Below are 15,005 nucleotides of genomic sequence, written 5' to 3' on the forward strand. Positions count from 1 at the left end.
TGAAGTTCCAAACTGTGCTGCATCTTCCATTTACCAACTTAAAACTAAAACTATTATTTGTTAGTTGTAAAGCTACTGACACCAGGGCCCCTTACTTTTTTTTACAACAGATAATGATGTTAAAAAATAAATAGGGGCCTGGACTTGCATATTGCCTAATAACTACTTGAAACTGGATTCAGAATTCTGGCTAATTAAAGCAAAACACTCTCCTCCTTTTTATCCCAGTTTCCGAGTGGCTCTCTCATCACACTCTAACCTCATGCAGTTTAATCACTCATCCCTCAAACCTCGTCAGGAAAATGTGTCATTTGTTGACATTTTAACCATGTTTTCATATTGTACTGTATGTACAGTATCTCTGTACACTGCAGTCTCTCTCTCTCTCTCTCTTTCTCTCTCTCTCTGTCTTGTATTGTATATGGTCATGTATAGATAAGGCAAAGATCTTCTTGAGAATATGAAAAGAACTCACCTCTGCTAGCCAATGGAATATTTGACTTTTAGATGATGGCATTGACAAGAAGCATAACTGCAATTAGAATCTCTTTGTAATTACACCTTATTGATTAGCTTCACCCGGCTGCTGGCACACACCGAGGTCCTTCCAGAGCCCCTTTGCGTTTGATGGAGATGCAGCTGCCCTGGTTGGCTCCGGTAGTCCATTAGCTAATGCCCAGGTCTCTGGGAGGGGTCCAGAGGCCCTGCTCCCCTGGAGGGCGTGATGAGAGGCCGGTGCCGTGGCGCCAGGGGGTAGGGAGGTAGGAGGGGGGGGAGGGTGGTGGCAGGCCCCTAAAGCTGGGGCTGAACAGGAGCTTTGTCAGCATGACCGTCTGGGTGTGGAGCTGGGAACTCAGTGGGTCTGCGGGAGAGATCGATACATAAAGACAAATAATGCACACACGCGAGTGCACATGCAGACACACACACTCACACACAGGCACGCGCGCACACACACACACACACACACACACACACTCTCTCTCTTTCTCTCTCATTCTCTTTCTCTGAGTCTCTCCATCATCTCTAGTTCCCTTTCACATAGACATAGAAACACAAACTGCATATGTCCCTTTTCTCTTCTTCCCTACCCCTTCTCTCTCTCTCACACACACACACACACACACACACACACACACACACACACACACACACACACACACACACACACATACACACACTCATTCACACCAGTGCTCAATAGCAAAAAAAGATTCCTTTTGTATGCATTTTTCTCCAGAAATCTATCCTTTAAATTGCCAAAACATTTATTTGTATTTGTCAATGTTTACTATTTGATAAAAAAACATCTTATTCGCCAGCACAGGCTCCACAGGCCAAATGGTCCACGGAGGAGTGGGTATCACAGGGTAGAATACTTCGCTGTGCTGTTTCTGCTCCCTACCGTGCGGCGCTGAGTCACTATTTGACTTCTCTGTAGCCTTTACTAACAGCAGAAAAAGCACACTCTGGATGCTCCCTGAATCGCAGCCAAATGAACATTCATCCTCAGTTTAGGGCATCCCAGCTCACCCCATTACAGGTCTTTATACACAACATCTGCTCATTTCACATTACAGTAAACCACTCTCTCTTTAGCAGCAGCCGCAGCCCCGGTGGTTAGTGAGCTGCGCTTTACGGTTTAGATATTGTGTGGGGTCTATTTGCATGAGGGATGCTGATGTGCCAAAGCCCCGACGAGGCTCTGGATGATGCATATCAAATCAGGCCCTTTGAGTGGAGGGGGCTCGGCGGCGGGGAGTGTGCGAGAGGGAGAGGTAGCTGGGTTGCTGGAGAGCGCTGGCCGGGAGGAGCGGTTTCCACTGACATGTGGGCACTCCAGTGCAGCCTGGCCGTCCCAGCGGGTGCCGGGCCAGAGGCGGGCCAGAGGGTGCCGGGACAGAGGCGGGCCAGAGGCTGGCAGGGCAGGCGTTTGCGGGGGCCAGAGGCGCTCCTCAGCAGCACCCACACACCTCTGTTCAGGGGGAGCTCTGAGCCCTGAGAGCCGACAGATGGATGGGGATCCGTGGATCAATAAAATGCTATCAGGCAGAGCAGCCAGACAGGCGAGTCGTGTTGAGCGTGTGTGTGTGTGTGTGTGTGTGTGTGTGTGTGTGTGTGTGTGTGTGTGTGTGTTTGTGTGTTTGTGTGTGTGTATGTGTGTGTGTGTGTTTGTGTGGTCCTGCCTACAGGCTTATGTGTGATGAGGGAAGCCTGCCCACTTTCTCTTTTTCTCTGCCGTTCCCTCTTTCTCTCCCTTTCTACCTTTGTCAGTCTCCCTACTTGTGCCTGTCCCTCTCTGCAATCCCCCGCTCTCTCTCTCACACATACACTGACAGCATTCTTTCATCTCTCTCCCTCTCTCTCTTTTTCTACCTAGGCTGACCTATCTCCTCTTCCCGTTTAGATATTGTTTTTATCTCTAAACATGAGTGGAGTTGGAGTACTCCTACTTAAATCTGTCATCCCCACACAATGCTTCCACTCGTTGTCTGCTTTTAGAAACACTCTGTCGCTCTTTCTTTCTTATCTTTCTGTCTTTTTTGTTAACGTTTTAGTGTCCGCTTTGCACCGAAATCAATTAGTGTTGGGCTCATTTTATTTTGACCAATGATCACTTCCCTTGCAGAGTAAATGGCTTTTTATTCATGACTAATAAATTAGTACCATTATATCAGTCTCACACAGCATGGCAGAAGGTCATAAACAGAGCAGGCAGTTAGCTCATAGTTTCACTTGATTACCTTCTCCATTACCATCCTTTATAATTCTTGCGGGAGAGGAAAGCCATTCACTTTTACTAACTCACTGAAGATATTGAGATGGTACTTGTGTAGGTCAATGGCCTTGAGATTTATTTTCCCTCTGGGACTTTATTGTATAACATCATTCACTGAACAGCAAGTTCAAGAAGTTCAGTGGTCTTTCAGGGTATGCCTGAGGTCTATGCATCACAATCGTTTACAAATTAATTTAGGTTCACAAACTCTGAACTAAGTGTTAAAATTACTGTTAACTAGCGGTCTTCACAGTAGATTAATAAGAAAAATGAAGAAAACCAAGACAGGCAAAGATCATTTGCAGACATTAACATTGGTTTGGGATACTGCTGCCGTGTAATAAAACAGCTTGTCAGTGTAAGAATGTATTTATTGACAAATATTTCCCTCTTAACGATCACACTTCATGCTCAGTTCAGCTTCATTTTTATGTGAGTAGAGTTCTAAGAACATGAATTTGTATAGGTTTGGTAGGACCTGCCAGTGATAGCAGACAGCATCCTTAGAAGGAGCAGAAATGAATCCCATGTGCACGGACTCACCCACAGCTCCCCTATTCTCTCGCCTAATTTAAAATGAAATCAGATGATTTTGTGGATTAAACCATTTGGGACTTTTGCATACTTTATGCTTGTGTATTGGGGCCAACATGACACTTTATGGTACTGTCCTTTCTTTTCTTTCTTAGATTGTTTAGTTTGAGACTGGGCGAAAGATTTGTTTTGCATGGAAGAAATCATTCCTCTTATTGCTGAATATGCAGCATTATTCAGTATTCAACAGTTACTGATAGCTACTATCACTGAAGAAATCTCAGCCTCCTAACGCCATTTGTTAAAGACAATGGGGTGTACAAACTTAGGGTGCACCACATATTCATCCAGTCAGCTTCTGTTGTCAGATTCATTATTTTTTCAAACTGCATTTTCTACCACAGAAGGTTATGAACAGAACACAAAATAACTTTGGCTTATTATAGGCAAAGATAATAGTAGCTTGGTAACCATAGTAGCATAGTAACTTTTTTTTTCTTTTTTAACTTTGTCTTTATTGGAAGTAAGACACACAAACAAATTGTACATAAAGTAACAGGAATATGGTAAAAACATACATGGGGAAATAAGTTAACAGAAAGAAATTAATAAAAAAAAAGAAAGAAATACAAGGGGGTGGGGTGAACCTGGCCTTTAACAGGAGGAGACTTTACAGTAGCCATATTATGATTATATGGGTCCTTTAATATATAATATAATTTATATTTATATTTTATTTTATTATCCAGTCATGTCTACATATGTTTCATTTTGTATCCATTTTCCCCAGTTCCTAGCAAATAACTCTTCTTTCAATTTCAGTTTGTATGTTAACTTTTCCATCCCCTGGATAGCATAGTAACCTTTTAAGTGACACTAGTAATTAGGTTGGCAAGAAATCACACAAGCAAAACAGAACCTAATAAAACGCCTGAAAGAAGTTCACATAATGAGACATTTTTTAAAGGTTTCTTATCTTCATCATTCCTCAAGATCTGTAAAGAACTGAACTTTTGGGGAAAGTAGATCCTTTTAGACCACAGACTGCTCTCAATTGATATTCAAACGCAGTGTGCCTGACAGATACAATTTGCCAGCCTTTGTCACGGCGAGCGGAGAAAGCCTGAGTGCTTGACGTGATGTCTCTGAATGTAATTACATTGATTTGTTTCAAAGCAAATAGAATAATCTGGGAGATTAGTGGACATAAGACTGCTAGGTCTCTCGTTCATTTGTCCGTGGTCCTTTTGAGGCAGCCCTTAAAAGGTGACCGAAACATCCTCACTATGTCCGCAAATGTCAGAGCCGGACATCAGCTTGATAGCAGAAGGGAAAATAATGGGCTGAGGCTTTAATTTCCACACATTTCTTATGGTGAACATCAGGGAGCCATAGACCAGGGGAAACAGTCCTACAATTTTTGTGTGATTAATTGAAGTTGTCTGGCAGGGTCCTGTTGTGCTGAGGAGAATCTCTCTCTCTCTCTCTCTCTCTCTCTCTCTCTGTGGTGCTGTAAACCTGGAAAGTTTATATGAATTTCCTTTTAAATGTTAAACAGATTCTGTCAATCTCACAGTGTTGCCCTGGGTACACAAAAGGAGTTTGGCTGTTGGTGCCAAACATGTCCTTGAACATCATGCCGTAGGACTTGACTGACATACTGTTCACTTAGATATGAAAAAATGACCCAGTGGTACTGAATATGGGCAGGTTATGCACTGACTGACGAAATCAAGCTAACAGAAAGTGACAAGAACGTAGCTGCAAGAAGTGATAGGTGAAAAAAGAGACACTTCATCACAGCTTTAAAAACCTGGATGTGTTCATGCGTTAGCATCTTAAGGGGAAAAAATGTCTTGAGAGATGTTTATTAAAAATGTAATATAACGTCTCAGAAACAACAGACACACACTCATTATTGAATGGTGACTAACCAGAAAAGATTCAATTAGGCACATTACCTAGTGATCAAAAGCATTTATGTGGAATAAAAGTTATTTTTTTGTAAATGGCTTTGTGTACACCCCAGAGACGGCATATTAGAGCGTCTAAACGCTCCTCATTATATTCTGGCCAATTTTGCAAAGACTGTGAATAACCAACAAAGTCTTGGACCAGGGAATTACAATAGACAGCTTGACAAAAGGCAAGGAGCTGGGAGGGAAAATGTCAGCTCCTCAGCTGGTCATCTTCAAATTGGTCCAAAGCTTTTCGGTGAATGTGCATCACCATTGTAGAGCTGCTTAGACAAAGGATTACTGAATGATTCCTTCACTTGCTGGGCAATCAACAATTGGAGCCGTTGGTGTGAACACGGCCTGCGGGAGGGAAGAAAGAGCTCTTGTTGCTGTCAGAGTGTCTACTGGGCAATTACCAATTCATGCAGATTTGAGCAGCAGCCTTTTTTTGTACTCTGCACTTCAATATGTGGAGAGAAAAATGAGGGGGGGGGGGGGGCGCGAAAAACCAGATGAGAAAGAGGGGAAGATTGAAACAGAAGAAAAAAAATCTACAGGCCTGCTGGACCCAGCTAAGCATTTAATCTGCACTGCTTGGAGAATACAAACGATCCAGTAATCGTCTCTGACCTTGACATTGACAACAAGGTCACGCGGGAGACGCAGTATTTGCATTCTGGCAAATGATTTTCAGAGAACAATTAGTGAACTGGATAAGCAGACATTGTCTGTGGGTATAAACGTGTATGTGTCTGAGTGTGTGTGTGTGTGTGTGTGTGTGCGTGTGTTTGCCTTGGTTCTGATCCGTTCCTGTGCACTCAAGTCAGATGCCTTGTCTGCAGTGCACACCTGCATGGGAACTTAATCTCCCTTGTCTTATGATTTGACACAAAGAGAAGAGAAGTATAAAGCCATCTTTATCAATTTCAGTGCAACAGCTGGGTGCATCTCTCATTTCTTTATGGAACAGCAGTGAGTGTGCTGGATGACAGCTGGTTTTGTCATTTACCTCTGGGTTTGTGTAGGGAGGGAGAGCAAGCAGGGGGATGGCAGGGGCCGAGCTTTGCCCTGGTTGCTCCCCAGACACAGTGTGGCACAGCCCACTGCTTCCCGCTCCTCGGCTCATAAATCCACGCTCAGATCCCAGCAGGCGTGGTCGCCTCGGGGCTCCAGGGTCTGGCAAGATCAGTCCAAGGTGGAGTGGCTGCAAGCCTCAGCAGCTTTTGTGCTGCTTTAAGTGCAAATAGATTAAATCAGCGGGGAGCGGGAGGTTCTGCATGCAGAGCCGCGGAGGTGGTGGCCGTGCAGGGGGAGTGTCAGGAGCAAGGTGGTGCTGGGGGGGGGAGCTATTGTTCTGACCTGCATGGGAAAGGAGGCAAGGTGTGAGATCAGATGGTGCCATGTTTGATGTTGTCCCTTTTTTAGCGTAAATCCTTTTGCTCGCTTTTCGATATGCCAACAGTACAAGACTTTAAAAGATCTCATTAGAATCCTCCTCATTTAAATGTACCGTGTAATGTGTAAATGGTTTAATTGGATGGTTGCCATGGAAAACAGAAAAAAATATGTGACCCCATGAAAATAAAAGAAACATGCATTAGGTGAAATTATTTAATTGAGTGTGTGACCCAAAGTTCATGTGCATGTTTTCCCAATGACCAGATGAGCCTTCAGTTACTATTTGTCGTGTGTGCCATTCAACTTTACACTGACCAGGGCACTAACACAGCGCACTCTCTTTTCTAGTGACCCATGAGGCAGATGGAGGACCCTGTCGAAGGAAGTTCTGTGGCAGGGGACGCCAGTGTGTGGTGGCATCGCAGACGGGTCAGGCTGAGTGTGTGTGCCAGGATAAATGCCACCCCACATTTGTGCCCGTGTGCGGCTCCGATGGCCGGTTCTATGAGAACCACTGCGAAGTGTATCGCACCTCGTGCCACCAGAAGAAAAGAATATACGTTGTTCACAGCAAGGATTGCTTCTTCAAAGGTAAGGCTCTCTGTGACCTTGAAACGGAGGCTTTTGCTGGTATTTCTTTTGTGATGTTCTTGACCATCTAAATGGCTTGAAAAAAAATGCATTGCTTTTTCACTCAGCCATACAATAATAAATCGTCTGCAGTTTGTTGATTGTGGGAGGTTGCTATTGATCAGTTTTGGATTTAGTCCATTACGTAGGAATGACTTACTTGTCTATTTACTTGCTAATTACAATTATCTCCTAAGGAGTTGTTTGCCTATGTTAATGGCTTCAATTGAATGCTGGGCACCAACTGTATTTTAAGTGCCTTACTGATTCTAATTAGAGCAGAACACCATAAAATCCCATGAAGAAAACAGGAAACACGATAAGCAGCATGACCTCAGGTTAGCATGTAGATTAACATACTTCAGCAAACTGCTTGAAGCAGGAGGCAGTTAAAACCTCTCATAAAAACAGGGCTTTTTCCCAGCAGGGTGGACATGAGTCGTAGAGTTACGATTAATGGCGAGTTTAAATAAAAATATTCACCTTATTAAAATTACCCATAAACAGTGATTTATTTTCTGTTTTACTACATTTCTGTGGCCATGAATTATTACGAGAACAAAGCCGTTCTTTAGTGTTGGTATAAACATGCTGTAATTATACGCCACTGTGTCCGTGCGTGGCCTGTGGATTCATGTCTGCGGGGAACTCTGGAATGTGGCGTAGTTTCCATCCAACGCACTCTCATCCATAGACGACTGACCAGCATTGTTCCATTCTCTAACCTCAGTTTCTACACCTCATAAATCACAAAGGGCAATAAAAACCACTATCACCTCTCCTCCTGATGATATTTTAAATGTCATCTTTTACAAGTAGCTCTATGTCATATTTTGTTGACCGTATACGGACTGGCAATTGCAAAGACATTCTGTACTCGATTGAAATTAGTTACACTGAATGTGTGGCGGAGCAGTGTGGGGTCTATGCGCCAATCAAGGTCATTTGCACCGCGTCTCGATAAAGCCTCCCCATGATCAGAGGCGTTCGGCAAAACCCTGGCGTTTACCGATGTGTCGCAAGAAACGAGCGTGGGATTACTAGTGGGGTGGCTGTGCTCACATGAGAAACGTGAAAAACACGCCGGGGAGGGAGAGAGAAAAAAAAAACCCTCAGTCATTTCAAATTAGAGGGAAAAAGATCCCCAGCTGATTATGCCATGCATGCTTAATCCAAATTAGGCAGGTGTTCAGTCGCCACATTACACACTATCACTGCTCCACCAGCAGGCCGACTCCATACAAGCATTCAAATAAGCAGCAGCACATAAATGTCAGGGCTGATTTTGTTCCCCCTCTGTGTCTTGTCTCGAGATAGGGAGGAGGCAGAGGAGGGAAAGGTGGAGGCAGAGCAGGTGATGAATGCATAGGCCAAGCATGGAGGAATGCAAGGTTGTTTGTAAAGAGATTTGAAAGACATGCTGTGTCAGAGCTTTTTTTTTCCTGTCTGCAAACACACAGGCTATAAGTCAGCCCACAGATTTTCTCTGAGTAAATTCTAAATGACAGACTCTCAGATTCATTTAGCATTCCAGAATACTTGTGTATGTGAGAGCAGGTACCGTAAGGCCTTTAGACTGCTAGAGTGCCCTAATGTAACCATAGCAATGGTGCGGGCAACAAGCGGATTATATTCTTTGAGAGACATTATTTCTGACTGCACCCACACTTCCCTGTGATTTTAAGCAGAAGTTATTGTCTGACTGCTGACAGAGCTATCACAATGGAGCTAATGTTTAATGGTCATCCATAATGAAAATGTACAACTCAAAAGTTGTACTCTTTAAAACATATATTTGATCTCTTTCCACAATGGTTCCCAGTTGTTACTTGAATCTGACATTAGACATCTGCCGCACACAACTATTTGCAAAGGAATTTTTAATCAAATATTTTTTTTTTGTCTGTCATTGATCTCAAAGCCTGTCCACTTGCACAGCAATTCTGTACCAGCCTGGCATTATCTATTGGACTGATTGTTTATTCTGGCATCACCACTGGGCCTTTCACGATGGCATGCCAGCCTCAGCTGTAATAGATATAGATTGGGGCGAGGTGAACATTGGAGAGGAGAACGGAGTGGGGAAGAGGCTAGGCCTGGGGCTATTGATCCCCCCCCCACCATCTCTTTGCCAGCTCCCAACCTGTCTACCTCCAGCACATCCCTGTGCTCTTTCCCCTTAAACACAGGCACTCTTTCAACATGCCTTTTTTGACGCCAATAGAGGGAGACTGCAGTCTCCCAAGCATTCAATAGTATTGATGTAAGCCTTTGGCTTCTGCCTTGTAACCTCTGACAGGCTACAGATATGATTGTGGCCGTCTCCGTGAAGGCCTGTGAATTTCACAGTGATGGTTGGGCAGCCCTTAGTGACTCTGACAGGCCATAGATATATTTGAGTTTGGTGAGCCAAATCCATGTGCGGATCACAGTTGAGGTTCTAGGTCCTTCTATGATCCTTGGCTACTATACGTTGTAGACTTCCATCAAAATCCCTGCAGGAACCACAGATGGTTCCATGATTTCATAGATAAAACAAAGATCTGGATCTATTTTTCCCCACTGAAGATTCAAAACCACACAAGCATACACACCTATACACATACACACATACACACATACACACTCACACAAATGCACAAACGCACAAACGTGTACCAATACACACAGTCATGCATACATGACTATTTACAGCACACATTTCCACCAACTTAATATTCAGACGGATTAATACAACCAGTCCAATCTCTGTGGGTTCATTTAGATAAGTGCAGATAGCGCTTTTACTCCCACACAGTGCCACGTAATTAAAAACATCCACTCCATTATAAACTCTACAACACAACAGCTTTTTCCTGTTTTCGAACTGTTGCGAAGAAGAGGCCTCTCTGTCTTTGCTGATAATTAAAGAGTTCTGGCACTTTAGGTCGCCCTTTTCCGTGACCTCTCTTTGATTAAAACCGCGCTCGCTGAAACAATGTAAAACGAGGCAACAGTGCTGGCTGTTTGAATAGCTTTCATCTCAGTGAGAGCTAAAGTGGCGGGCAGCGCACAACAAAGCACCAGGCTGTTTTTCTTAGGCGGGCTGCACAGCGGGGGTCCAGAGAAACCGCGGCGCTGACCGCTTCATCCGGCCCTCCAGGCTGAACCTGGCGCCCAACCTCTCCGCCCGCCCAGTGCCACTGCCAGAGTCCACTCTGACACCGACGCGCAAATTAATCACGCCGGGGTCATGACGAGTTTAGATCCCAAGCCCCAGACACAGAGGGCCCTCGCCGTGACACTCCGGATAATGATCAGTCTCCGGGCCTGACGGAGACGTTTGCTGACATTCCGCAGACGCTCTCCCCACCCTCTCCCCTGAGGTGTGTGCTGGCTTATGGCGTTTGATTGCTCTTATCCTTTCACTTGCTTCCGATGATGTAGGGCCTAGTTATTGCATTAGGCATCGGAGCTTCCACCGGCTCGAGCCCTTGCCTTGTCATGGCCTACGCCCTCCACCTGACGCACATCATCAACACCTTGCACCCTGAGGTGTCCGAAGCACTTAGATCAAGCTGCAAAACAGAAGCATAATGAGCTAAACATGAAGTGCCTGCTATGGCAAAGGGAAGTGTACATCCGTTTTCAGTATTCAGCCAATCAGTCTCCCATTGAAGCTGTTAGGAAAGGCTAAATCTAAACCTTGAAGACTTAATCTTCACATAGTACTTGGAGATGCAAATAACATTGATGTTAGTGTTTGTTAGCGTCTTCCTGTTCATACCTTTTGAGTCACTACTATACAAGGACAAGGAGCTGCTAAAATAGAGACCATAAATTTGCCCACCTTTGATAAAAGCCTCCCGCTTGTCCATTTATCACTCAGGGTCTGATTGTGAAGCGTGGGGCCAGGTGTGACACGACCGTGACTCTCTCGACAGCGCTTTATTTGTTATTGTTTTGTTATTAACGAGCCTCCAAATGACTCCCATCGCTCTTAGCCATCCAGAATATGCACAGTCTCCTGGTCCCAGTGGTCACATGGTCACCTCATTAGCTTGATTCGTCCCCACAGATTCATTATAACAGAGTATTTGCTGGAATTTGTTGGAATCGGACGCTCTGTCCCAGTTAGAAATGTCCCCTGGTCCCGTCCCGGTCCCCTGCCTCATGAACATCACTCTCTTGCAGGAAAAGCGGAAAACTTCTGTTGGCCACCATATGGCACAAGGAGTTTGGTAACACTTTTTAGTAGAGTACCCTTGTTGCACTTATACTATTAAGCACACTTATTATGCATGTCATACACATTAAATACAGTAGCCATAACCTAGTTATGACCAAGGCTTCACCACAACTGCATGCTCACATGCACACTAACCCAAATCACACTAACAGTATCAGTATGCCATTACTCGTCGTTACTCAATATATGCTACAGTCTACTTATTGGTGAATTTCCAGGGAAACCAGTGCACTCTAAATAAAGTGTGGCTGGAGTGAAGTAACTCATATTGGAGGCCTCTCGTCCCCAATAGTGATTTCTGTGGTGGGGAGTGTTTCTGAGCTTCCTATTCAGATCAAATAGCTGTCACTTCCCATGCCTCCGTGCTAATCAGAGACAAAACAAGGCAAACTTCTCACAATCCGCTTTTTTTAAAGAGCGTTAGAGTGGGCTTAGTGTTGTGTGCCCCTCCTGTGACGGGATCCCTCAGAGGCATGACAATCCAACTGGCCCTTGTTTGCTCGCCTCCTCCTCCTCCGCCTCATGCTCGCGTTTGTTCAGAGGCAGGCTGCCGTCACCTCCCTCCAGCCAGAGACCCCTGAAGGCCTGTACACAAACAGGCTCATCCTCTCCCTGTCACAGGCAAACACGCCCCCAATCAGCAACAAACCAAATAATCTCCTCAGAAAGGAGATGCCTATTCATGGCTAAGAGACTTTGGCATGCCGGTCATAATGTTGTTATTCGGTCCCTCCAGTTTTCAGCGATTTCCGAATTCATCATAAAATAAGCAATTTACCGCATTCTCCTGCAACACTGCATATTTTCTACATAAATGTACATATAATTGCAGAAAATAAGCCTTGATGTTAAATTGCAACTTATTTTTGCTTTTTCTGGCGTCCTGATGGTGCTTTAATGTTATGCACAGTCTGCCTCAACCACTGCTCAATGTCCCAGTCGTTTGGTCACGTTTGGACTGACGGCCATGGTGAAGTTAGCTTGGTATTAGACATTCGCTTTATATTCACAGCATAGATAGATCTGTAACTGTTATCTCTTTAAAAGTTAAGTGAACTACTTACACATTATGCTATTCTGCCTTGCACTCAGTTTGAAATAGTGTTTGAACATGATATTAAACCTCAGGTAGGCCTATATTGTTGCGCCCAATTGTTTGATCAGCCGTTCGTTTTGCCCAGAGATGGCATTTCTAAATGAAAGCCTGTGTCTAAATTCATGCATAGGCCTGTTGAAGGGCAATTTGAGGGAGTAGAATATCGGTGTGTGCAGGCAGGAATGGTAAACACATTTTTAATGTTTTCTTTTCAGCTTTAAGCAATAGTACAGAATTACTCACGATTTAACGTTCTGAATATTAACAAGAACTTGTAATTTTGGAATAGAGTTCAAAGGTTCAAACCAAGGCATGACAATTTATTTCAATAACATTCTAGTGTGGATTAAAGTATGGTCGTAAAAATTCTCTTTTAGTATAAATCTAGACATAAGAATACACAAAAACAAGAAATATTAAAATACTATTACAAAAAATATTAAAATATTAAAAATACTAAATAATCTGATTTTTTTTTACATCTCATTCCTTTGTTTTCTAGTATATGTGGCATTTAAGTGAGGCTCAAAGAGAATATATCCAAATATTTAGAAATCATCACCACACATTTTTATCACACAAAAATCCTTGAGGGCTATTTCTCTCCAGACAGCACTAAAAAACACAATGTTTTTTTAGTCTGCTTTTCACCAGAGGCATCCTTTTAAAGTCATAACACCACCTTTTGCTTTCCCAGGTAGAAAAGTGAGCTTCTCTAAAGATCTAAAGTACCGCAAGCTGAGCTTATTTTTTTTTTCACAGTGAATCTTGTGATGTTCCCAGAGTATCCAACACTAAGTAACAGCCAGCAATGCTTCCCTCTTCATCACAATGGCTTGCAGTATACACCGTATATAAACAGTATTTGTTAACATCAACAGACACGAAGTAGAAAACTACTCAGCTTCATTCACTATACATGAACTGTATTTGTAGAAGGCAAGGCAAGTTTACCTTGTACACAAATGCAATCAAGCAGAACAGCCACAACAACAACAACAACACTATGTGTTTTTCGTTCCTTTCCCATGTGAGTTTAATAGAGCCTCTCGGAGAACTTTAGAATCTGTTGCAATGCAGCTATCCAGTTTTATTACGGCTCATGCAATCAAACTTTTGAAAGCCCTTGGCAGTGGTCAAGAACAAGGGGAGGGTTTCAGGTGACGAATGAATTCATTTGGCCCGTTGAATTCCTTCTGTTCATCACTTTAATGGTTGTGTTAAAACATATGGCCAATGCAGCAGCTGGGTGCAACTTGGAAAACTTTGCCATTTAAACATATTACATTCCTGTCAGACCTTCAATTCAATTATGAATAGAGGAGAAAAGTAATTAACATCCAGGACTCAGTTGCGTTCTCAACTGCAATCCAGTAATGAAGTCACTGTGTGCCAGCATTCGGTAAGAGTCATTGTTAGGCCCCCCCCACCCTTCTCTTTCTCTCTCACTCACTCACTCACTCGTTCTCACCCATTCACTTAGTCTCTCTCTCTCTGTCCTGTCTCTATCCATCTCTTTCTGGAGGTATATACAGAGCGATGCTGAAGGCTTGCTGCTAAATTCCCTGGCCTGTGTAAAATCAGTTGAAAGTTGACTGTAGCTCTAAGCAGTATCTACTGGCAAAGAAGCTGACCAGAAGGAAAAATCACTCTCTCTCTCACACACACACACGCACACACACACACACACACACACACACACACACACACACATGCGGGCACACACACACACACACCGACACACCGACACAGACACACATACTCACACAAACGTCCTGAGTGAAAAATGTCTGGGAGCATATTTTTAATGCAGTGTGTATGTGTGAGCGCTTTGTAGTCATGTGCATCACACATGAAAAAAAGAAATGGGGACAGAAAAAGTGTCTGTGTGAGAGAGATAATGTCTCTCTCAGTGTGTGTGTCTGTGAGTATGTGTATGCATGTATGTATGTATATATATATCTATGTGTGTGTGTGTGTGTGTGTGTGTTAAAAGACATAACACTTTATTTATCCAGCAGCAGGGGCGAGGTGAGCATCTCAGTGGCCCCAGGGTGTAGCTTACGTTTAAGCAGATAGGATTCTGTAAGATAGCTGGAGCTGAGGAAGGCCAAAGGCTATCAGTCTTCTGTTGTTAGAAGAAAAGAAGAAAAGGCTTTTATTATTCAGTGTGGTCTCGTGCCGTGTATGGAAATACCCTATAGCCTTGAAACACACGGAAAAACACAAGCAATTTATCTATATCTAGACTAGCATCTCCTGAGCCGTATATGTACTCATGCATATCCTGTGCTGGATTAAAAACCATAACCAAAACCACCATCTTCTCAAACTACGCCCAGGGATTCAATTTCACGCACAGCCTTGTGGCTCAAGTAACCA

General features: G+C 43.6%; 1 protein-coding gene across 2 annotated transcripts in view; it reads left to right on the forward strand.

The window, feature by feature from the left end:
• Positions 1 to 15,005, forward strand: part of fstl4 (follistatin-like 4) — a 108,694-nt gene that overhangs the window by 37,468 nt on the left and 56,221 nt on the right. For both annotated transcript variants that reach the window (XM_031571451.2, XM_031571452.2), the window contains exon 4: positions 7,018 to 7,260. In XM_031571451.2, the coding sequence (XP_031427311.1) occupies positions 7,018 to 7,260 (243 nt within the window). The remainder of the gene's footprint in view (positions 1 to 7,017; positions 7,261 to 15,005) is intronic.

This window comes from Clupea harengus, chromosome 8, assembly GCF_900700415.2.
Source record: "Clupea harengus chromosome 8, Ch_v2.0.2, whole genome shotgun sequence".
In the NCBI taxonomy this organism is placed as follows: domain Eukaryota; kingdom Metazoa; phylum Chordata; class Actinopteri; order Clupeiformes; family Clupeidae; genus Clupea; species Clupea harengus.